This window comes from Engystomops pustulosus, chromosome 1 (genome assembly GCF_040894005.1).
Source record: "Engystomops pustulosus chromosome 1, aEngPut4.maternal, whole genome shotgun sequence".
In the NCBI taxonomy this organism is placed as follows: domain Eukaryota; kingdom Metazoa; phylum Chordata; class Amphibia; order Anura; family Leptodactylidae; genus Engystomops; species Engystomops pustulosus.
In genome coordinates, this window is record NC_092411.1 from 100,013,113 (window position 1) to 100,038,793 (window position 25,681).

The 25,681-nt window shown below is 40.8% G+C and overlaps 1 protein-coding gene across 5 annotated transcripts in view; it reads right to left on the minus strand.

Annotated features, from left to right (window-relative positions):
- The window catches only part of CHD8 (chromodomain helicase DNA binding protein 8), a 50,640-nt gene that overhangs the window by 19,423 nt on the left and 5,536 nt on the right, over positions 1-25,681 (minus strand). For 3 of the 5 annotated variants that reach the window (XM_072150027.1, XM_072149991.1, XM_072150010.1), the window contains exons 2-17: positions 17,419-18,213; positions 13,976-14,335; positions 13,415-13,520; positions 8,062-8,344; positions 7,827-7,941; positions 5,922-6,107; positions 5,104-5,172; positions 4,959-5,014; positions 4,644-4,845; positions 3,752-3,889; positions 2,536-2,657; positions 2,185-2,428; positions 1,635-1,811; positions 1,369-1,512; positions 459-714; positions 136-346 (exon numbers count right to left, since the gene is read on the minus strand). In XM_072150027.1, coding sequence (XP_072006128.1) covers positions 136-346; positions 459-714; positions 1,369-1,512; positions 1,635-1,811; positions 2,185-2,428; positions 2,536-2,657; positions 3,752-3,889; positions 4,644-4,845; positions 4,959-5,014; positions 5,104-5,172; positions 5,922-6,107; positions 7,827-7,941; positions 8,062-8,344; positions 13,415-13,520; positions 13,976-14,335; positions 17,419-18,081 — 3,332 coding nt within the window. In that variant the 5' untranslated portion in view covers positions 18,082-18,213. Of the gene's footprint in view, positions 1-135; positions 347-458; positions 715-1,368; positions 1,513-1,634; positions 1,812-2,184; positions 2,429-2,535; positions 2,658-3,751; positions 3,890-4,643; positions 4,846-4,958; positions 5,015-5,103; positions 5,173-5,921; positions 6,108-7,826; positions 7,942-8,061; positions 8,345-13,414; positions 13,521-13,975; positions 14,336-17,418; positions 18,214-18,751; positions 18,968-19,001; positions 19,144-25,681 lie in introns of those variants that run through there. The other 2 variants (XM_072150000.1, XM_072150018.1) reach the window with 2 other exon arrangements.

Consider the following 25,681-nt stretch of genomic DNA (forward strand, 5'->3'; position numbering starts at 1 on the left):
AATTTAGGACACTAAACCACCAATCCATAATGAGATTGGGTTGGTTTAGTGGCCCAATTCACCCTGAACGGTTGCCATTACAGACTATATATACTTGGGTATTGAATGGAAACACATGTCAGGAAAAGTCCTCACCTGCGCTGGATGAGATAATCCTCTAATATATCCAAGCACCGAACCATTTGAGAAAAGATCAGAACCTTGTGGCCTCCAGCTCTGAGCTTCGGTAGAAGCTTGTCAATTAGCACCAGTTTGCCAGAGGAGCGCACCATAGCTTGTAAGTGGAAGTCTAGAGGGATAACTGGAGTGGCTTCCCTGAAGTCAGACAGTATCTTCTCTTCCGCTCCTAAACAGAACCAAAACAATTACATAAAAAAACCTCAAAAAAAATAAAAATAAAAAATAAAATCACAACTATGCAAAATATAGGAACATATTAAATCTACCAAGTACCATACCAGTAATGAGGTAGGGGTGGTTGCAGCATTTCCTCAGTTCCATCATGGTATTCAGCAAATTGGGTGTATTAGACTGACTGGCACCTTTAGTTAGGAATGAAAAATTCTTCTCCAAAATAGCCCTGTAATATTTCTTCTGAATATTTGTCAATTCAACTTCAATGATAGTTTCCTGCTTAGGAGCGAGATTCTTTTCTACATCTTCTTTTAACCTCCTCAGCATCATGGGCTTTAAGATGGCCTGGAGCTTCTGGACCTAACAGACCAAAGATAATACAATCAGAAGATGAGAAATTCTAACGCTTCTACCTTACGTTTGGGTGCAGTCAGGCCTTCCAAAACCAACCATCACAAAACTTGTTTTTTTTTTTAATTTACAAGAGGACCGACCTTGCATTACCTTCCTCAACTCCAACTCTTTGCATCCTTGAAAAAGCATAGTTCCATCAGGCATAGTTAGAAGCTTCTCTCAAATCCCCAAGCAATCAAAGTCGATATTGTTTGCCATCTACGGTTAGATGGGTGAACCCAGACTGTGTTTCAGCCTAGGACTACCCATTTGAAAGTGGAGAGGAAAAAGGGCCAGTAGTACCCAAACGTGATTGGTCAATAAAAGACTGCAATGTGTCTGGATTTCATGGACTAACCACAGTAAAGAGGATGATATGGGAATAGTTTTATGGACAAGGAGGGACAAACAATCCTCCACTCAGCACAGGGTTTAGCAGATTTGAGTGCAAGTCCCAGAGGTGGGGCCTACATTTATCAGGTATTTTTGCCATGACCAGTGAATATGTCATAAACACTGCCCCTTTAATTTAAAATTTTAGTTACGTTTGTGGGATTTGCGAAACCCTGTTTATGTTTAAATAATTTCAGAAAGGTTATAAAACGCCTTGCTTCTTAGTACCTGCTCCTCCGTTTTCAGATCTCCAAAGTCCTTCAAAAACTCAGCCTCTGAGGCAAACTGAGATGGTTCAAGGAAATGTAACAGACTGAAAAGCTCCTCCACAGTGTTCTGTAACGGGGTCCCAGTCAATAGGACTTTGTGCTCCTAAAAAAAAAAAAAAATATATATATATATATATATATAATAATAAAAAAATTTTTAGATGAAAGAAATAAATAAATTAGATATATATTATCTCAGAAAGGGTGAAAAAACTTTATACTCACTAGGTCCATATGCTTCAAGCTATCCAGCAGTTTGCAGTTTCTGTTCTTCAGGCGATGAGCCTCATCAATAATAACACAGCGCCATTCTATTTCCCGCAGCTCAGGGCAGTCAGAAAGTACCATTTCAAATGTTGTGATCAGAGCATCAAACTTGTAAGCTCCAGGGATAAGACGACCCTGTTGAATGTGTTCAACGAGCAGAAGTTCAAAATAAAAGATTAAAAGATACAAGAGTGATGCTCAAGCACCTCATAATACAATCATGTATTTTTTTTTCTACTTTTAAAAAAATAGGAGGTTTATTTTATATAATGGAAGAAAAATAACATGGATGACACAATGATTATGGCCTAAAAAAAACAAGTATCTAGAGTAACTGATGAAGGAAGAAATCACACAGTAACATTTTAGAGAAGTGAAGGCTGTGAGGATTATCTTAGTGTTGCCACCTATTCAGGTTTTTCTTGACATATCAGCAACGTTCATCTCTTTGGACTGGTTAGATATGTAACTAGATTATTCAAGCCAATTACCAGAGAAAGGAACTGACCTTGGAGTCTTTGCAGTACATTTCATACTGCTGAATCATCTGTCGGCTAGCCAGGCTGCCATGGTATACAATGGTGTTCATCTGGGTCCAACTTGCAAACTCCCTCTCCCAGTTAGTAATGGTGGACAGTGGAGCAATGACTAGAAAAGGTCCCCGAATGCCTACATTGTACACCTCCTGAAGAAATGTAATGGACTGGATTGTCTTTCCCAGGCCCATTTCATCAGCCAGAATACAGTTTTGCCTGCAGAGAGGATGAAACATGAGGTTACAGAGGCCTTAAATAAAAGTTAGCAATGAAAGAAAATCAAACATTTACAATATTGACCGAGTGAATGCCATGAATCGCACCTGTTGTACCAATTGAAGAGCAGCCAATTCACCCCCTCTAACTGGTATTCTCTAAGCTGGTTTCCATTCCTGTATTCCCGAGACAGTTCTAATTTATTCCATGTAGTGGCAGCAGGCCTGGCCTGGAGGAGAACAATTCTTGTCAAATCAATGAAAATAACATTGTACAGTCAAAGAATAGCAGCAGAGTTTTGATGGAGGAAAAAAAAAATAATAATAATTGCTTCCTTGAGTGCATATCAACAGGTCGCAGAATATAGGGAAAGCAAATGCAAACTTTTGTATGAATATTATTTTTTAACTATCCCCTTAAAAAGGAGCCTGCCAGCATGTTACAACTGGCAGAATATAAGGTTTTCTGGGAAAAGATTCCATATAACTGGACATTCATTAACTTTTAACTATTTGACAGACTTTCCAGTTAGCTAGACAAACACAGACACACACAAAGGACCACCTCCTTGACTTTTCCGAAAAGAAAGAATACAGACATAAATTGAATAAATCCCAAAATTTATATACATTTTCAAACTTGGGAAAGGCTCATCCCATAGCAGAAAAACAATATATAGCATCTGCTCAGTTTCTTTCTCTATAACATCCTACCAGCAGATGCAGGTTACCCAGCGGTGCAGACAGCTTCAGAAAAATCTACTTACACATCTAGCTACACTGAAATAAGTGTAAACTAGGACAGAAAGTGGGTCACGTCAAAGGATTTGCCCTGACAGCTTTTAAAGCAGTCAACATATTATATACAGATATTTTGAAAGTTTCAAAGAATTGTTGCAAATGAAAAGCTATGTTGAATATACAACAATTTTTCATACATTTTATCAAATTAATCAAATTGTTATATGTCCTCTGTCGGCTAAGCTGCTCAGATCTGTCTTCACTGGTCCGTATGTCCATTAGGAAGGAGAGGAACGTACACAGGGATATTGTGCTACAAGAAGTTTTGTGGTGGAGTAGAGGAAAGTATTCCTTTACAAAAAAAAAAGTTTTAAAATAAAATACACACACTAAAATGTTTTAAAACTAGAAAAGAAATAATGTACTCTTAATCCCAGTTCACACCTGTGCTCTTAAAAGGAGAGCATAACAGAAACTAAAAACAGAGGGTGTATAAATCTCTTTCATTCGTCATAGACATTTTGTTTCCTATCATTTCCCTAACTGGTATAATTCAAAGATGAACAACAATGTTGCTACTCACCATACGCTTTAGATTTGCCTGACGGGATTCTATACGTTTAAATTCATCAACCTTCCCATCATCTACATCTTCTTTAAGTTCCCAAGTGCTGTCTTCATAAGGCAGTGAGCACCACTTGACCAGATAATACACAACGGGCTGCAAAAAGAGACATGCAGCTTTAGGTCACCATTATTTACATTTAAGCCTCTTTCACAAACTCGAATACATTCACATACGGCCAAAAAAATTGAATAACACACATATATATATACACACACACACACACATACATACATACATACATACATACATCTACACCTAAGGCCTTCGGTGTAGAAATATACAAGGGGAGGGGGGGGGGGGGGAGGGGGGGATCTGCATGCACAAAGCCTCTGCCAACCTTAGCTTAGGCCTCATTCAGACGGCAGTCTGAAGATGTATACGCGGGCGCACCGTACACAGGGAAAAGATAGAGAACGCTTTATCTTTCCCTGTGTCTGCGGACAAATGCCACTGTTTTCTATGGAGGGGTCACCTTCTCCTCCTCCTCTCCACCAGACGGGCATAACGCCGTGTGAATGTACCCTTAAACAGGTTAAGAAAGTCATACAGGCTAAGGGGTGTCCTGTCACAGGACACCCCAGCCGTTCAGTGAATCAGTAGAGCCATGAAATTTTGAGCGTGGATTTTTCGCTACAATGGAAAATGGTGATGTACTAATGCTATATGTCTATGCTTTAAGTATAATATATAAAGAATAATTGCTAGTATATACGGTCTAAGTCATATCCTTTGAAGTCTGTACAAATCCCAAACGTGAGAGTCTTGGTATATTAGACTAGTGTTCACACTTACTTAAAATACCGAAGCGTTTTTACATATATATTAAGATAGAATAGGCTTAACATACCTCCCCATTGTCTTTATCAATACTATGGGATTCATCTAGAATTCGATCAACCTCCACATAGTCTGGATTAAACGGCTCCTCGTCCTCTGGCATGAAATGCCGCATCTGAGCCATCTTAGTTTTAAAACGTTTGAGCTTCTGGTGGATGCGTTTGTCTCTCTCAAGTTGTTCAATCGTTGCCCATTCACAGTGCAGATAAGAGCTGAAAAAAGAAAAAAAAAATATGTTCATTACCATCAAAGTACAGAAAGAGGCTTTCATAAATTAAAAAAAAAATTATGTACACATGTAAAATATAATTTCATTCATACTCACTAATTTTTATACTTTACGAAAAATTCTTCTGCATCAATATAACCCCCTGTAGAAAGCTGAAAAGTGAAAAAAATATCGGAGCTGAATTAGAGAGAGAAAAAAGATTAAATAAAAGCACTAAAATGTAGAAATAACATTTCCACACCTCTTTTTTCACCACTCTCATAGACAGTATTTTGTCTACAATTGCAGCATCTTCTTCACTTGGGTTTTCCTATAAATAAAATAAATAAATAAAAAAAAAGTCAAACTCTCCTGGATGCATACGTATAAAGCATTAATAGTTGTTTTGTAACCTTTGAGAATATTCTATACAAGCAACACAATTGCTGACGAGTCCAGTATCAGCTGCTGACTCCATAGAACCTACAAGAATCTCAGTTCTTATAGGTTGGGGAGCCCCATTGTCATAATCAGTGAGTGATCCTATTCTGTGGATTGGGATAACCCCTTTAATTTTCCTATCTCTCCATTTTTATATTGACTAAAATGATAAGTGTAAATATTTAAGCATAGAAATTTTATGTAATTAAAGGGGTTGTCCCATTGTAGCATATATCCACTAGTGGGACCCTGACAGATCATGAGAACAGGAGTCTGATGTACCCTCGTCGCACCCTTGAGTTGACTGGAGCTTATAATAAAAACTTATTACTGGTATAGTCCAAGAACAAAACTGACATTTTAGCCATCTACCGCTAATATCATCTACCATCATAAACGCTAGTTTCTAAGCAACCTGAAGGATAAATTAATTGCAATATTTAGTGGCAGTAAGTATAATGCTGAGCCACAGAGAGATGCTATTCTATATCTCAGAAACCAAATCACAGAAGTCTTAGCTTAGAAGAAAACACTCATTTATTTTTGTATATACACATTTTGGCTTCAATCCAGTAACCTGCTCATAGTCCAATGTCTACAAGCAAATAATTTTTATATATGGAGTACAAATCTACTTACAACAAAGAACTGCATGGAAGGGACAGCTTCATTTTCAGGTATTGGGATGGGTTCAGGCAGAAAGATCGGCTCACTTTTCACAGGTCCGGTCACATCAACTTCCTCATCATCTTCATCATCAGTAATCTTAATATCCAAATCCTCAGTATACTTTTTGCGTTTCACCTGGCGGTTTGATCGTCTCTTCTATAAAAATGTGAGAAAATAAGCTTTTTATGTCATTTTTTTCCACCGATTAAAGTTTTTAATACGTTATAATAAGTTTTAATAAATTACCACAATAGGATATAAATATGTACACCAGTATTCCTGGTGAAAGGGTTTCCTGCAGCCCCTTCAACATTCTGCTTTCAGCTGACAGGCTGGAGGGGGCACACTTTAAACGCCAATATCTCTAGAAGGCTGGAACCTAGAAATACAGTATAATAATTCGAGTGTCATATTAAACAGGAGAGTCTCCCGTTTAATAAGATATACATATTGTTTATGGTCGCATCACAGGGCCAGAGATATCCACTCTTAGGCTGCATTCACACTACCGCAAGGGGGACGTATATACGGCCGATATATGTTCCCCATAGACGGCAATGGGCGTGCGGCGCCCTACGGGAGCGGTACGGTGCCGCACATGTGCGGCACCGTACTGCTCCTTGCCCCGTGAAAAAATATGGAGAGGGGCAGGGGTGAGCAGCGCTCTCCCCCTCCTCCTCTCCCCGCGCTCTGCCGTGTGCCCGCCGTGCCAGCCTTAAATTTACATTTAGAAATAGAAAACTGTACATAAAAATTTAACTTTTTTTTGTACAATTATAAGAGTGGATATTTCTGGTTTTGTGAAGCATTCATATACAATCCTCATATCATATTAAAAGGGGAGATTTTGCTGTTTAATAAGACACCAGAATTTAGTTGCTAATGTTCAGGAAATATAGGCGTTTGAAGTTGGCCATGGTCATGAAGTTTATCAACGTCCTTTCTGCACAGAGCATGTGCACATATATAGCTGCATGGCAGTCGTGCAGGGGTTTATACAAATGTTGCGGTTTTGTTTTTTTTTTCCTTTTAAAATTCAATATTTATCAATGTAAAATGTATTAAATCTATATATATTTATTTAGATAATAAAAAAAAAACAAAAACATTTTCATACTGGCCAAATTAGAAGCACTGAAAAGGATAAAATAATGGCCCATATTTATCAATAGTGACACACCCTACACGCTCCGGTCATACCTAAACTGAGTGCACCAGTGCGCAGCATCTTACAACAACAGGCTATCCCATCTGGTTTGCATTTAGTTGGACCATCATTTATTTTTCAACAGGACAATGACCCCTAACACTTCCAGGTTGTGTAAGGGCTATTTGACCAAAAAGGAGAGTGATGGGGTGCTACGCCAGATGACCTGGCCTCCACAGTCACCAGACCTGAACCCAATCGAAATGGTTTGGGTTGTGCTGGATTGTAGAGTAAAGACAATAGGGCCAACAAGTGCTAAGCATCTCTGGAAACTCCTGCAACACTGTTGGAAGTCCATTTCTGGCAACTACCTCTTGAATGCCATCAAGAGAATACCAAGAGTGTGCAAAGCGGTAATCAAAGCAAAAAGGTGGCTACTTTGAAAAGCCTTGAAAATATGTCTTTTATTCAGTTACACACTTTTTTGTTATGTATGTAATTAAATTTTTATAGTCATGAAAATACAGAAAACTTTGAATAAGAAGGTCAGTACTTTATCTGTCTATGTGAAGCCAGCCCAAAACTCTAGGCATTTCATGGCGACCTTGCAGATGCTATAAGAGCCTAGAAGTGCAAAATATGTATCTGCACGATTCGTTTAAATACCAAGAATTAAATTTAGCTTTTTTTTCCTGGGAGGAACACTGGAAGGACTGGGAGCACAGTACCTGAACACTATCCTCATCTTCAGCTGGAGAAGCTTGGGATGGCACAACTTCAGCATCAGAGTTGTCAGACGATGGGTTACGCTTTCTTTTCTTACTCACAATGGGGGTGATGGTACTAGAAACAAAAAGGAGATTCATACTGTACTGTCAAAAAGGCTTCACACTGAAAGCATTTACAAGACTTTCACTAGCAAGTATTCTACCAGAGTTAGGCATCTTGTGCATGGTCACTCACCTGGGCTTTGACTTGCTCTTGGAACGTGAACTACTACAGGATTTAGAGGACTTCTTGGACTTGTCAATAGAGCTCCCATCTCCTAGGTCACCCTTCTTTTTCTTCCTCTTTTTCCGACTTCCATCATCGTCATCAGTATTGACACTTGGAAGTTCATCCTCATTTAAGACACGGGGAATATTTTGCTCTCCTCTAGCACGGGCTCTGGCAATGGCTTCAGCCACAATACGGTTTGCTTTTTCCTGTTTCTTCTGATTATCCAGTTTACGCGATTCACCAGGTACTAAATACAAAATTTGCTCAGTATTAAGTATTATTAGCCATAAGCTAATAAAGTGAAGACATTTGGTTAAAAATGGCACAATTAACCCCCCTGCTATATATCATCTTTCACCATCAATCAATCTATGCAATAATCAGTCAACATTTCCTGTTGCTTGCATATAGAGCATTATATTCAAAGTAACAGGATTCCTAGAACTTGTTTATCCGGTATTTGAAAGATATAGAGGTCCATCTATCCATACATGCACACACTATATATGCTGCATATTGCAGTAAAGACTTACCGGTGTTTTTCCACCGGCAAGGCCAACGGCAGCTTCAAAAAGATGGCGGCGCATGAGCGCCACCATCTTACCGAGGGTCGATGCTCCCCGTCACGTCATCTTCGGAAGACCCGAGGCTGACTCGTGTTAACCCCATCATTTCAATGTGCTATCAGCACATTGTAATGAGTGAGGAGGAAAATCCGTATATAATGCTATACTGTAGTATGGCAGTATATGGTAGGAGCGATCAGACAACCTAGGGTTAAAGTACCCTAGGGAGTCTAAAAAAAAAAAAAAAAAAAAAAAAAATATATAGTAAAATAAAAACCTAAAAATTTCCCTACAACTGATATAAATATTATCAGTGATTCCGAAAATGCCAGATCAAAATGTAATAACGGTTTTTCACTGCGTTTAACCCCATAATGGAAAATAGTACCCAAAGTCAAAAATGGCACTTTTTGCCATTTTGAACAAAAAAAAAAAAAAAAAAAATTCAATAAAAAGTGATCATACAGTCCTAAATATGACGATGAAAATGTCATCAAAAAGTCGTAAAAAAAAAATGACACCACCCACAGCTCTGTAAACAAAGTATGAAAAAGTTATTAGCGCCAGAAGATGCCAAAAATAAAAAAAAAATAAGTTTTTTTTTGTACAGGATGTTTTAATTTTTGTAAATGTATGAAAACATTATAAAACCTATAAAAATTTGGTCTCCCTGTAATCGCACCGACCCAAAGAATAAAGTAGACATGTCATTTCGGGCGCACAGTGAAAGCTGTAAAATCCAAGCCCACAAGAAAATTGCACGAATGCATTATTTTCACCATTTACACTGCATTTGGAATTTTTTTTTCGCGCTTCCCAGTACACGGCATGGAAAATTAAATACCATCACTATGAAGTGCAATTTGTTACGCAGAAAATAAGCCATCACACAGCTCTTTATGTGTAAAAATAATTTTAAAAAAAAGTTGTAGATTTTTGAAGGTGGGGAGTGAAAAATAGAAAGGAAAAAACAAAAAAAACAAAACAAAAAAAAAAGGTTAAGGGGTTAACAAAAACATTCAGTATAGGTGGTTACAAGACAGGGCTTGTGTTCAGGTCTATCAAACATAAAGTGCTTAACTATAGTGCTATATAAAATGTTATAATTGTGTACAACCTTTTATAAACGTTTCCAGACATAATTTTCTTGTCTTTCAATCATCAATTATTAACCCCTTCAGGACTTAGCCTGTTTGTTAAGGCGCAGTCAGGGTCTCATCCTGTGGTAATAACTTTTCAACACTTTAATTTCAATGTCTCATGGGAAAACATATCTCAAAATCACAGCGGTATGTTAATGTTAGTATAAATTTCGCTGATCTGTTACTTTTTTGGGAAGTAAAAATTTTGTAAAATTAGGAAAAATTTGAAAAAAAAAAATTACAAATTTTCAAAGTTATAAATGTTGTACTTTTTAGAATATTTTTAGAACTTCTTAGTCATACCACAATTTTTTTTTTTTTTTTTAGAAACCTTGTGCCATTTGTCATTTTTATATATTTCAAATCAGTACGTCACCGAGAAGTGACACCATTTTGGAAACTACACCCTACAGCAGGGGTCAGGAACCTTTTTGGCTGAGAGAGCCATGAACGCCACATATTTTAAAATGTTATTTCGTAAGAGCCGTACCATATTCACATGACCCCCAGTAGATAGGTAGTGCGAGTGTCCCGGATGCCCCTGTGATCTAGGTCTCGGATCGCAGGCACACCCCTGCCCCTTTCCGAGCTCACTCAACCCACCACTTTCCGGCTCCCTTCCCAGCTGGCCAGCACGCGCACACCAGCACTTGTGGATTTAAAGGGCCAGTGCGCTGCTTATTGGTGCTGCCCACTTCCTGGGTTCCTATAAAGACCAGTGGCTACCAGATAGGTAGTCATAGCACATGTCCCCCAGTAGATAGGTAGCCACAGAACATACTCCCAGTAGATAGGTAGCCACAGAACATACTCCCAGTAGATAGGTAGCCACAGAACATACTCCCAGTAGATAGGTAGCCACAGAACATACTCCCAGTAGATAGGTAGCCACAGAACATACTCCCAGTAGATAGGTAGCCACAGAACATACTCCCAGTAGATAGGTAGCCACAGAACATACTCCCAGTAGATAGGTAGCCACAGAACATACTCCCAGTAGATAGGTAGCCACAGAACATACTCCCAGTAGATAGGTAGCCACAGAACATACTCCCAGTAGATAGGTAGCCACAGAACATACTCCCAGTAGATAGGTAGCCACAGAACATACTCCCAGTAGATAGGTAGCCACAGAACATACTCCCAGTAGATAGGTAGCCACAGAACATACTCCCAGTAGATAGGTAGCCACAGAACATACTCCCAGTAGATAGGTAGCCACAGAACATACTCCCAGTAGATAGGTAGCCACAGAACATACTCCCAGTAGATAGGTAGCCACAGAACATACTCCCAGTAGATAGGTAGCCACAGCACATGCCCCCAAGTTGATAGGTAGCCACATTATATGCTCCCAGTAGATAGGTAGCCACAGCACACGCCCCTAGTAGATAGGAAGTCACAGCAAAAAAAAAAAAAAAGAATATTCATTTACCAGCGCTCCCTGCAGCCAGCTCATATCTCTCCCACACTCTTCTCTTTGACCCAGGCTTAGATGATGGCGGCGATGGCACCTGGGTGGTACAAAGGACGTAGGCAGTGGTAACATCTCTGCCTGTGTCCAGTGATCAGTCTAAGAGACACAGCAGCCATCACTATTTATTAAAGATCTGTCTGAGAGCCAGATGCAGCCAACAAAAGAGCCACATCTGGCTCCCGAGCCATAGGTTCCCTACCCCTGCCCTACAGGATAAGCAAACGCCAGGACTCAGGATAAAAGGAGCGAAATGTAGGTTTTGGAGCTCCATTTTTACTAAATTGGTGTGCCCCTGAGGTGCCAGTACAATGAAAGCTCCCAAGAAGTGACCCCATTTTGGAAAGAGCACCCCTCAAAGAATGTATCTAGGGTTGTATGAACATTGTAACCCCTAAGATGCTGGCTCAAACGTAATACAAATTGAATGGTGCAGAGTAAAAATTGCATTGTTTTCTCAAATGTGCCAATGAAGGGACAAATGAAATCAGCTCAACTCCTGCCACTGGGGACAAACAGCCCAAAAAATATTCTGCGTTTTTTTCCGGGTCATAGCTCCTCATAAAAAAAAAAAAAAAAAATATATATATATATATATATATACACACACACACACACATACTTAAAAGTCCACAGCTCTGAGCCCTGCCGTGTCAAATTTATTTCCAAGTTGGCCCAAAAAGTCTGGAACCTAAGGGGGTATAATTATCTGAAGCTACCAATGTGGGGTCAGGGGAAGTCCCAGCCACTCCTCCAGTATAAACCCTACGGCGCCCTCTCGGGGGTTCTTGCAGGTCACTGGAAGGTGAGGAAGAGGAGAAGTATCATTCCCACTAGCCGACTCTGTGTCAGAGGCCTGCATGTCGTATGTCTCTAACACGGTGTATGTCTTCTGAGACATTGTACACAGAAAAACAAGATAATCTGTACCATACTACATGGAAAAGCCACACAGCCGGCACACAGAGAAATTAGCACAGATATTAGGACAATATACAGGACACAGGAGGGATCAGATAGGAATCAAACAGCTAATAGTGATTTTGGTGTAACAGTAATGCTCAGCCCCTCTTTCCATCGATCCCATTGCGATATCACCATGTCACTACTAGTACGGTACATGTCACCACAGGAGACTGCGCCATAATTGTAGGGCGCAGAGTTCCAAGGGGTTAATGGGAAAATGCTGTTTCTATCATTATGTAAATAAGCTTCTGTGGGTACCAGGCCATGCTGGTGTACAAGATGCTTTGTACCAGGCCATGCTGGGTAACTTAGAAGGAGATACAGGTGCATTAGACAATTGCGTTAGTGAGAAGTGGATAGAATTTTGAGTAAAATGGCAGCTTCGGAGCAGTGGCCACGCAGCCACGGGCAGGCTGCTCTGTGCGCCATTCGTTGCTGCGCGCCGAAGATGTCAGGGTAGGAGGAGAAAAGAGGCTACTGGGGACCCAGTAGCCACTTAATAAAATTTACATATTAGGATATTAACGTTTTAAAAAGATAGCAGGGACGTCAGGATTAGCTTTAAAAAGGGCTATCCTCAAGTCCCATACATGCACCTACCACCTTTATAGGAAGATTTGTGGTGGTAGGTTCCCTTTAACGATCTGGCCCTTTTTGTTTTTGCATTTCCATTTTTCCCTCCCCACCTTCAAAAATCTGTAACTTTTTTATTTTTACATGTAAGGAGCTATGTGAGGGCTTGTTTTCTGCATAGTGAATTGCTCTTCATAGTGACAGTATTTAGTACTCCATACTGTGTTGCACATTGTAAAGTATAGGCAGCCTCAATTATGTCTCGGGGAGCGACGAAGCCCCCGACAGCGTTAGACGAGTTTACACCCGCGATCCGCAATAAGCAGTAAACACTTACCGGCTATGGAGAGAGCTCAGTCTGTGAGCTCACTCCATTCACCCGCATTCCACGAGCGACGTACCATTACGTCACGTGTCGTTAAGAGGTTAATAAAACGCAACATCAGCAAGAAAAATTATAAAAATTTATAAAAACAGCACTTACAATATATAGTGTATTGGATGTTACCAGCAAACTCTACAAATATAATTATATGCAAATGACATTTCTGGAGTGGGCAGAGAATAGGTAAAATATTCGGTCTTGAACAACTTACCTCCAACTTTCATTATTGTTGGGCTCGCTGTAAGATTTGCCACTTCATTCGCATTCAAAACCTTCACCACAGACAAACTTTGTTGACCACCTTGAGAGGAGCCAGCCTGGAAGAAACATGTGTGTTGGTGACAGGCATCCTAAATGTGAACGATACCACATTATGATATCCAGATATTAGACATATGGATTTCTGAGATATGGAATCCTCACCATAGGTGATCAATATCAATAAGAGCGGGGGTCCAAGTTGCCATCTCCATGGTCACAAGGCTTGTTTGCAGCTCAGTCCCACTTAAATGGTAGGGACTGAGCTGAAAAACATAACGTACATTGTATAGGTCTGTGCTAGGTAAGAATTAAAGAAACTACAGGACTCATCTGGACACTGAAAACCAAAACATTAGGATGTATAGTGGGAACATCCCTATCTTGCATCTCCTGTATTCTGTCCCCTTATTTTAGGCTGTTTTAAACATGGAATGATTAAAAAATAAAAAAAATAATTGAACAGAAATAATCCCTTTATTTTGAACTCAATAAGAGCCGCTTCCTTGCTCACCTGTGGCTGTAAGAGAACCTTGAGGGGCACTGAAAGCCTCTGAGCCCCCTGCTGACTTATAACATGTGTCTGCTGGCCTCCAGGTGCCAGAGTCAGGCCGCCTGGTGTCTGCTGTACTATCTGAAATTTCTGTGGCGTTTGTCCTGTGGCCCCCGGCTGCTGCACCTGCAGCTGGATAGTCACCACTTTGGCAGGTTGTCCTTGAGTATTTTTGGCCTGGGTGAGAGCAGCCAACTGGTTTCCTTGAAGAACAAGTTTTCCCGGGAGACCACCGAGTACCACATGCCGTTGGCCCTGTGGTGCTCCGGAGGCAGCTTGAGCCGTTTGCTGAACAACAAATGTGATGCGTTTAGGATCCCCCTGAATGAATAGAAATGTTAACAATAAGTTAGTAAGAAAATAAAGTAATAAAGAAAAAACAAAAAAACAAAACAGGAACCGAGCACATAGACCAAATCAGAGAAATGTGAAGTCATGCTGCAGAGGCCAACCAGTTCTACTAATAGCCCAGTCTAAGAAACCGACAACCTATCTTTAGGAGGGACCATCAATATCACATCAGTGGGGTGCAACATACCTGGCTGTTCACTGGCAGCTCCTAAAATCACCTTTGTGGTTCTGGGTATGTCAAGGACAAATTATCAATTTCAAAAGGATGCAAAATCCCTTTAAATTCCCCATGCCTTGGCATTTAGGAAGCCTTCATACAAATCCACTAAAGACTAGTGCCTGCAGCAGATCGATTATAAAGACGTCATTAAGACTGACTAACATGGATAGCTTTTTATTTTTTCTTATGATGTTGCTGCCATATTGTGTGTGTATGGTAAATGTGCCTCCGTTATCCATTGCAGAAACAACTACACACAGCACTGGAAGGCAATATCTCAAGCCCCAAAATGCTGCAGACATCAAAGACATCAAGTTATCCAACCATGTTCACCAAGTGGGAACAGTCTGTGCCATCTAAAATGTTGAAGAGCTACAATTCAGTTTAGCTCTCGAAAAGAGGACGTGAAACACAAGAACCAGAGTCATGATGCACTATAGACACACACGCGAGTGTGCCGTGGGTGCTCATCCCTTCTCTGCAGCGCACTGAAGTGTGCTGGGGCAAGCACAAGTCTGTCTCAATGAAGCCTAAAGTCTCAAGCACATGTATGTATGTATGTATGTATGTATGTATGTATGAAAATGGGCGTATATACTTGTAATATAGAGCCCCATTTATTACAATGGACCAAGCTAATGGCCGTATTGTGCAACATTCCGTACCATGAGCAAGGCATATAAAAAAAAAAAAAAAAAGTAAAAATTTTTTAAATGCCCCATAAAAGCCTATGCGAATTTATAAAATACGGTATCAAAACGTGCAGCATACAGTTGTGCAGCCTATACTGCCGTATATACATGAAGTATCCACAGGGACACCAATACCAGGTGCATTGCTTATATGGATATGGTAGCATATGTGCTTAAATGGGCATAAAACATCCTGTATTTACGGCCAAAATACAGCTCTATATACACACAGAACAGGAAAAATATGACATATGCCAGTCCTGAAGGGGTTTTCGCTTTCAAAACACACAGGTTTGTAGTTCTGAGATATGGGCAGGTAAAAACAAATTTAGGAATGCAAGCCTTTGTGTTAACCAGCCCAGCTCTCAGAACTACAAACCTGTGCAATTTGAAAGAGATCTCTTCTTTAATCTGATACCAGAACCATGGTTCTAACAACTATAAAACCCAAGGTATGGGCATTTTAAGCGATGAGTGATGCTCATTTTCAGATGACTATACAGGGGTTTGTATGCATATATGGTGAGATTTCACAAAATAGAGGGAATTCTAGAAAGAACATTTCATACCCAGAGGGAGCCGCTGGGGTAACAGACTAAATTTGTGATGCTCAGAACAGGCACAATCGAAAAATAAATAAATAATTGATCCAAGGATACATAAAGGTCTAGTCAAGTAAATAACACAACTCAAGCAAAACACTAGAACCAATGGTAACTATTTAATATATGTAAATATATAGGCAAGGGTTCTGGGGGAGACACCACAGCCCCTCCCTGCTACAGATTCACAGGATGTAACACTGTACAGGAGCACTTTTCCCCTCCCACTGTACTCTAAAAGTTCCAGTGATTGGATCTATGAGTAAGTGTCCCGGTTTTTCATGTTCGATTTTAACTATGCTTTAAAAGGCCCTCTGATGACGTGAGAGGAGTGAAACGCACGTTGAGGTGTCCGACTGGTGTAACCAACACCATGGGTAAGATTTTATATTTTTTTGAGTACAATGATACTGTTAGAATATTTGGAGCATATTCAAGCCTGCCGTTTTGATGGTGCGTGAATGAAAATTAGAACTTGCACTGTACCTTAGGTATTTAAATTATGATGAAATTTTTATTTAAAAAAAAACAAAACAAAAAAAAAAACACACATCATGTGTGTTGATTCCCAGTAAGAACAATCTGGAGTTCCTCACTTAGAACATATAAATGGATTTGTGTTCCTTTTGATTTTTTTTTTTTTTTTAACAACTTCAATAAAGCTGTGTGTGGTTTTTACTTTTAAACTGCATGTGCTCATTGTTTTTTATTGGGTTGATGTACTATTGGAGAGTTGGTTCTCATTGTGTTGTGACGAGGGGATCTCTTTTGATGGAGATCTGTACCATGTACAGTACTGTCTTATTGGAATACTTTGGTTTTAAAATTTCATTAAAGAAAACCTGTCTGGGCAATTTGGGTCACTAAATTTAGAGGTCCACAAGTAGTTGGTTTAGTGTCCGAAATCACCGTGTTTGAAGTCTCACCATGGGTGCAATAAAGAAACCAAAACATAAAACCTTTATACTTACCTAGAGATGGGCTCAATGATGCGCTTTGTGCAGTTGTGGGGTGCACCAGAATTGGTCCAGTGATTCACGCACACTGCATGGAAGCTGAGATGTACTACAGCAGCTTCACTGCATCAGTGAGCAGGCACCGAGAGCAATGGTAAGTATTCAAGTTTTTTTCCAGCAACAGATGGAAAAACGAATGGGCGATTTGGTACACTAAACCATTGGCCCATAAGGACCTGTGGGCGGTTTAGCGTCTCAAATCGCCCTCACAAGTGTCCATTAAAGAAGCTTGGGGCAGAGGCAGGTCTAGTCTGTAATCCTTATTCTGTGCCAAGGATACATTTTCTGCTTTGGGAATCATCTTTGGGCAAGAGCAAACAATTTGCCTGCAGCAATATTCTGGGAATCCTGGTTGAGAACCCCTGGTCACACTATTCACAAGTGCATCAGAATAGTGTCTGGTTTCTGTATGCAATGTCCAAATACTAGACTGGGTTATAAAATCTGCCTCACTTTTACTGAGCGAGCAAAGAATACAATATCCAAAATATAAAAAGAAACAACATTAAGATGATCACTCTACCTGCTGAGGTGCAGAGGCCAGGGTAACTGCAGGTTTAATGCCAGGGTTGGCGTCAGTGCCAGCTGGTGCCGAAGCACGCATTGGCTGAAGTAATAACTGCCGAACAGGTCTCACTCCCGGTTGTCCTCCGATAGCTGGATTTGGAACTTTGGCCAATACTGTATTCCCAGATACAATCGAGACCCCAGGTCTCAGAGGAGTCCCTGTGAGTACTTTAGCAAATGTCACCTTGCCTCCATTAGCTACCTGCCCAGGAGCCAGTGCTTGGATTTGAGTGACAGGAGAACCACCTACGGTCATTCCAGGTGGGGCTTTCAGAATCATGATTTTAGGAGCTCCTGGTCCACTCGTGGAAGTTCCCATAAAAGGATTGCCTTGGTTTATTGGTTCGAGAATAGTAGCTGGTTGGGACGGAAGCACTGACTCTACTGGGGCAACAGGGACAGGAATGTCCTGCATGATCTGTGGTTCTGGTTGGTGCTCACTACCATCAAGAATTGGTTGTTCACTTCTAGTGAGCTGTTCTAGAGGCTCCAGAACATTGCCCAAGCCAAGGGCTTCGTCCATGGTGTCAGGTCCATCACGGGCAAATGAATCACTGGTTAACGAATCCAAGCCAAATAAGTTGGGGTCATCAAAAAGGTCCATAATAGGGTCCGCCATCTTTGAGTTTTTTCAGGGTTAGTTTTGAGGGGAAGGCAAGTAGCCTTCCCCAAGAATACAGAGCGGGTAAGACTTGACTTCAGTCACAGGATGATGCAAAGTAAAAGTAGCCAGGATGGTGGTCTATGGAGTCTAAGAAAGAAGAGGAAATGAGAAATTAATAACCACACTAGGAATAATATTGCAATTGTCACATAATTATATTTCCCAAATATGTTCCATGTGAGCTCTCAGCATCACATCAATGCCCCCGTTAACTCAATACAGTACTAGTATCCAGTGAATGCTCCGGAACAAACACCCACAAGTGCGGCTAAAAGAAGGAGGAAAGTATCCAGAATAATAAATATGCCAGAACCACATAGGAAGACTGCTATGGACCCTGTATCACCAAAAGTGGACATCTGTGGTCTACATTATAACCCGGGCTGTGGCGCTGGCACCAATAACAAATGGGACACCTATGCTCTCACATGGCAGGGATCACAGTGACAGAAAACTCATGGGAGAGAGGGTTACTTTTTTGGGATGAGCCCTGTTATTACGCAGACTGCTGCACTATTATTATATTATGGATTGTGTATAAACAGCCTGAATGTGCAATCATTTACATCCCCTGTACATCAGCCATAACCCAAGACCCGCATAGTAATGGCTTTCTGATGCTTACATGTGTATTATTTCTTGGTGAGTAGTGTAGATCTATATACTCCTGTACACAGAGCCTCCGGGCTGATACATTACCGGTCCCCGGCCATGGTAATGAGAAGTCCCATCACTGTCAGCAATCAGAGATACTGAAAGCAGGCAGACAAGTAAAGTAGAAAGTATGTGCGGGACAAGGACTGTGCCCGGCACGTATCCCCCAGGTGCAGTGTACGCGCCGCTGGCCGCCCGGTGTCCGCCCCCTCAGCGCCTACCTGCGGCCCGACTCGTGCGCTCACACGGCTCGCAGCCGTACACATGTCGTCTCCCGGTTACACACATGCTGCAGCTGCATACACAGCTTTCTCCTCCCCATACACATACACACGGCGCAACCTAACGGGCGCTAGGCCCCGCCCCGCCGTGCAGCGGCCGAGCACTGCCATTGGAGACACGCCCAGTCAATCAAAAACAACCTGGACGTGCATGTTAGGTTGAGGTACTGACTCCTCCCCTCACTCTGGGGCCTAGCCGTATCCAAGGGAAAAGCGCAACCAGTCTCAATTAGAGGGAGGCATGCGGCAGAGAATGAATGAAAGCTCCACACTGACGGCCTACTGGAGGCCACCACAGCGCTGCCGAGTCAGCTGTAGAAGCGGTGGCCAGAAGTCACAGCTTCCAGTGCAGCGGCAGCAGGCGCATGGCTACCTGGTGACCACACGGGCCCCTTCTATACGGGGCTGGGCAGCAGCTGTCCGGATCAATGTGGTGGAGCAGCAGACCGACTGTCCTCCATAGCATATACACTGACAGACACCACCATGTACTGGCCTCGTGTAATAGCAGGAGGTCATATACAACACACTAAATCCATACTGTCATCCCATAGCATGACAAAAAGGTGGTCTTGGGAAGGCTCTATATACAGCACACACTATATCCATACTGTCATCCCATAGCATGACACAGAGGTGGTCTTGGGAAGGCTCTATATACAGCACACACTATATCCATACTGTCATCCCATAGCATGACACAGAGGAGGTCATGGGAAGGCTCTATATACAGCACACACTATATCCATACCGTCATCCCATAGCATGACACAGAGGAGGTCATGGGAAGGCTCTATATACTGCACACACTATATCCATACTGTCATCCCATAGCATGACACAGAGGTGGTCTTGGGAAGGCTCTATATACAGCACACACTAAATCCATACTGTCATCCCATAGCATGACACAGAGGTGGTCTTGGGAAGGCTCTATATACAGCACACACTATATCCATACTGTCATCCCATAGCATGACACAGAGGTGGTCTTGGGAAGGCTCTATATACAGCACACACTATATCCATACTGTCATCCCATAGCATGACACAGAGGAGGTCATGGGAAGGCTCTATATACAGCACACACTATATCCATACCGTCATCCCATAGCATGACACAGAGGAGGTCATGGGAAGGCTCTATATACTGCACACACTATATCCATACTGTCATCCCATAGCATGACACAGAGGTGGTCTTGGGAAGGCTCTATATACAGCACACACTAAATCCATACTGTCATCCCATAGCATGACACAGAGGTGGTCTTGGGAAGGCTCTATATACAGCACACACTAAATCCATACTGTCATCCCATAGCATGGCACAGAGGAGGTCATGGGAAGGCTCTATATACTGCACACACTATATCCATACTGTCATCCCATAGCATGACACAGAGGTGGTCTTGGGAAGGCTCTATATACAGCACACACTATATCCATACTGTCATCCCATAGCATGGCACAGAGGAGGTCATGGGAAGGCTCTATATACTGCACACACTATATCCATACTGTCATCCCACAGCATGACACAGAGGAGGTCATGGGAAGGCTCTATATACAGCACACACTATATCCATACTGTCATCCCATAGCATGGCACAGAGGAGGTCATGGGAAGGCTCTATATACTGCACACACTATATCCATACTGTCATCCCATAGCATGGCACAGAGGTGGTTTTGGGAAGGCTCTATATACAGCACACACTAAATCCATACTGTCATCCCATAGCATGACACAGAGGTGGTCTTGGGAAGGCTCTATATACAGCACACACTGTATAATAATAATTATTATTTATATAGCACACACAGATTACGCAGCGCTGCACTGTGCTTGCCAAATCAGCCCCTGTCCCCAATGAGGCTCACAATCCAATAATCGAATCAACCTGCCAGACCCTGGGACGTGAACCATGCATGCTTTTTGGCCAAGCCCATCTCACTTGCATTTTGGCACTGCATCTCTGCTCCATAGAGTTAAATGGGGCTGCATAGCTACAGCTGTAGAGCATCATGAGGATTGCACTAATGCTATGGAACCACATCTAAGTCCTCAGATGACTGGGCAGAGAAATGGAATCGGCCGTGCACAATAAAATATGTACAAAATAACATGCGAGAACCACTAAAGGATCCTCTCCTCTGCCATGCCTGACCACTATGCACACACAGTGCATGTATGTTTAGGAAATCTGCTCTATAATGCAGTTCTATTGTATATAAATTAGAAAATGTCATGCTATATGGCACTGATGTTATTACATGATAAATTAAAACAAAGCCCATTTGAATATTTTTCAAAGCAATTTTTTTTAGCAAATTGCAGAGATTCAAGAATATAACAATGACAGTTCCAGATGTGCATGTTATTGTAAGTGGTCTAGCACCAATAATTCTGATAGTAGAATTATGAAATACACACACCAGTGGTTTTTAATCCCTTAATGACATCCCTATCGGGTCATCAGGGGTTCTTCTTTTTACAGTGGCGCGACAGAAGAAGATTGCGGGACACTGGGTCGTGCTGGTGTCGTGCTGTGATATCACAGCCCAGACCTGGCACTAGCAGCGGGGATTGGGAAAACGTTGATCCCGGTGTTTAACACCTTACACGCTGCGGTCAAGCGTGACCGGGGGATCCAATCCCTCCTGCCACAGCCTCGATGTCTGGCGAGTGCCTCGAAGCTGCCGGTTCCTCTTAAGCCGGGTTCTGCGTCCTGGCAGGACCCAGCTGTAAGTAACTGAGCATGCGCAGCATGCCGGGTTACTTACACTGTACACTGCAATACAACAAGCGATCGGATGAATGCTCGTTCAAGCCCAAGTCTTTAATATGTAAAAAAAAAAAAAACTGTAAAAATCATTTTATAATAATAATTAAATAAATAAAAGTCCAATAATCTCCTCAGTTACAGATAAAATGCAAATAAAGTACAGGCGGTCCCCTACTTAAGAACACTCGACTTACATACGACCCCTAGTTACAAACGGACATTTGTATATTGGTAATTTATTGTACTTTAGTCCTAGACTACAATAAACAGCCATAACAGTTATCACAGGCGTCTGTAATGAAGCTTTGTTAATCCTGATTCTTATGACAACCCAACATTTTTAAAATCCAATTGTCACAGAGACCAAAAAAGTTCCAACTTACATACAAATTCAACTTAAGAACAAACCTACAGACCCTATCTTGTATGTAACCCGGGGACTGCTTGTATATAAAACATAAGAAAAGCAAACATATTTGGTATCACTGCATCCGTATTAATCTGTACAATAAATGTAAATGAATATTGAACCCGCTCAGTGAACAATGTTATAAAAAAAAATAAAAACACAAAAACTTCCCGTAATGTACAATTTTCTGAAAAAAGATAAAAAAAAAAAAAGTTATAAGATTATACCCTTATATGATACGGCTGAAAAGAACAACTCTTTTTGCAAAAAATAAGCCCTCAACCAGATCTGACAACAGAAAAATACAGAAGTTATGGCCCTGAAAAACTAGTAAATAACATAATATTGTTTTTTCTCATGAAAATTGAGCAAAGATAAGAAAAACTATATAAATGAGGTATCATCGTAGTGAGCGAGAATAAAGACAAAATATTATGTTAAAAAAAAACATTTTTATGTTAGGGTAAGCATTGGAAAAATAGCTATAGGCCTCCAAAATGAATTATCTATACATTGTATCTATCCCCACAAATAAATATGGAGTGTTACTATTATTTAGGCCTTTCAAAGTCACTTGGAAGCTGAGTTGTCCCTAAAAATGCTAGTTTGGGCAATTTTCATGAAAATGAGAAAAATCCGCGCCTCATAACATCCTAGAAAAATGAGAGGATGCATAAAATATCATCTCAACATAAAGCACACATTCTGCAAATGTTAATTATCAAGATTTTTAGGCAGAACATTTCAAACTTTGAAAATGAAGAACTTTTAAGAACTTATGGCAAATTTTCATTTTTTTTTTCAGAACGAAACGCAAAACTTATCAATTATTAATTTAATAATACTAATGTTTTAACCCCTTCAGGACATTTTTCAAATCTGCCCTGTGTCACTGCAAGTGGTTATAGCTTTGGAACGCTTTAACATATGAAGGGAATTTTGAGATTGTTTTCTCGTGATATATTGTACTTCAAATTTGTTCAAAAATTTAGATGATATCTTTTGTATTTAGTTATATTAAAAAAAAAAAAAAAGAAAGAAAATTTTAGAAAAAAAAATTGAAAAATTATTTTCAAAGTTCTAAATTCTATACTATTGAAGCTAATAGTCATAGCACCCAAATTAATTTATAACTTACATTTCCTAAAATGTCTGCTGTATGTTGCCATAGTTTTTTAAGATTCCACATATTTTACTAGAATGTTGTGAGGCTCAGAATTTGGGGCCATTTTTAAAATTTTGGGGAAAAATCACCAAAACCCGTATTTAGAAGGACCTGCTCAACTTTCAATTGACTGTGAGAAGCCTAAATAATAGAAAAACTCAAAAAAAAAAATCACCCCATAATGGAAACTACACCCCGGAGGGCGCTTTGGTTGCATTTTCATTTAGTTTTAAAACAGCTGAGGAGAGGCGATTTGCCTAATTACATTACCGTTAACATTTGCGTTTACAAAACGCATTGTAAACGCGATAACACGTGTTTTGTTAATGAATGCGTTCCCATAGCGTTAACAAATGTAAATAGTAATGTAATAAGGCAAATCACTGGGTAGGAGGAACAAAGAGGCTACTGGGGCGTGGAGTAGCCGCGACCTGTAGCCTCATCTCCGGCTACTCCACGCCCCAGTAGCCACTTTGTCACTTCTCGGGGGGTTGACTTTTTGTCTAAAAAGTAGAACATTTGAAACTTTGAAAGTTGTAATTTTAAAAAAAAATTTTTCCTAAATTATTGAATTTTTACCCCCCAAAAAAGTAACTGATCAGCAAAATGATACTACTAACATAAACTACAATGTCTCATGAGAAAACATGTAAAAGAACGAAAAAACAACAAGAGAGGACGGCGCCTAGTGTAATACTGTTGGGATCAATGGTTGGTGAGAGAAGAGAGTACTGCTCACCTGAAAGCTCCTTGTGAGGGCGCGTTCACACGTTCCGCTAGCGCTGCGTTCATAACGGGGGCGGAGTTTGGGGCGATCGCATATGCGTTTCCAGAGAAACGCATGCGATCGGGTTATTAAACGTGTGAACGCGCCCTTACAGTGCAGTTTGAAGCCCGACCTGGGGAGGGGTTCAGGATCGTACGGCTAATTGAAGCCAATAGCAGGAGTAGATGGATGGTTTGTTGTAAGCAGCCCCCACAGCTCCAAAATACCCGGACCTCGAATAGAGGCCGGTGTAGACAGTGGAGTAAAAAAACAAAAAAACTGAAAGAAGCCATCATGGGGCGCTAATAGCCTAATAGTCTAGGTTAAACTTTTACATTTTATCACTGTTTGTTGTTTTATATAATAAAAGATTTTCAATTCAGATTATTTCCAGCTATTTATCACTATTGTAGATACAATTTGGCCTAGTAGCGCCTCGCGAAAGCTTCTTTCTCCTGTTTTGTCCATTTTTTTTTACTTCATGACAAAACAATCTCAAAATCCCTGGGATGTGTTGAAAAGTTATTACCACAGGAAGAGGCACTGGTCAGATTAAAAAAAAAAAAAAAAAAAAAGGATTGAGCCTTAGGGCGCGTTCACACGTTGCGTTTTGGTTGCGTTTTCATTGCGTTTGAAACGCATATACAACAGCTGATGAGAGGTAATTTGCCTAATTACATTACAGTTTCCGTTTGTAAACACAATGTTAACGCTTGGTTAACGCTTTAAAGTGTGCGTTAACATCGCGTTTACGATGCGTTTTGTAAATGGAAATATTAACAGTGATGTAATTAGGCAAATCACCTCTCCTCAGCTGTTCTATATGCGTTTCAAACGCAATGAAAACGCAGGTCAAAACGCAACGTGTCCTCAACGTACAAACAGGCTGCGTCCTGAAGGGGTTACAATTTGACCCTGTCATGACGTTTATAAACATGCAATCTGCACATGGCATGTGCAAATAGGATGTATGTAGCTGTATCTCTATGAAGGGTTAAAGAGGTTGCTTGGCATAGGGCAGTGGTGGCGAACCTATGGCACGGGTGCCAGAGGTAGCACTCAGTCCTTTCTGTGGGCACCCAGGCAATCACCAGAGAGGACTCCAGGCATCTTCCTGCAATCCCAGACACCCCAGGACTTGCTTTGCACGGAGCTATTTTAACCCCTTAAGGACGGAGGGTTTTTCGGCTAATTTCTCGCTCTCCAACTTCAAAAATCCATAACTTTTTCATTTTTACGTGTACAGACCTGTGTGAGGGCTTATTTTGTGCGTAACAAATTTTACTTTCCCGTAATGTTATTTATTTTAACATGCCGTGTACTGCGAAGCTGAAAAAAAATTCCAAATGTGGAAAAATTGAAAAAAAACCGCACGTGCGTCACGTTCTTGTGGGCTCAGTTTTTACGACTTTCACTCTTCGCTCCAAATAACACGCCTACTTTATTCTTTGGTTCGGTGCGATCGCGGTGATACCAAATTTATATAGGTTT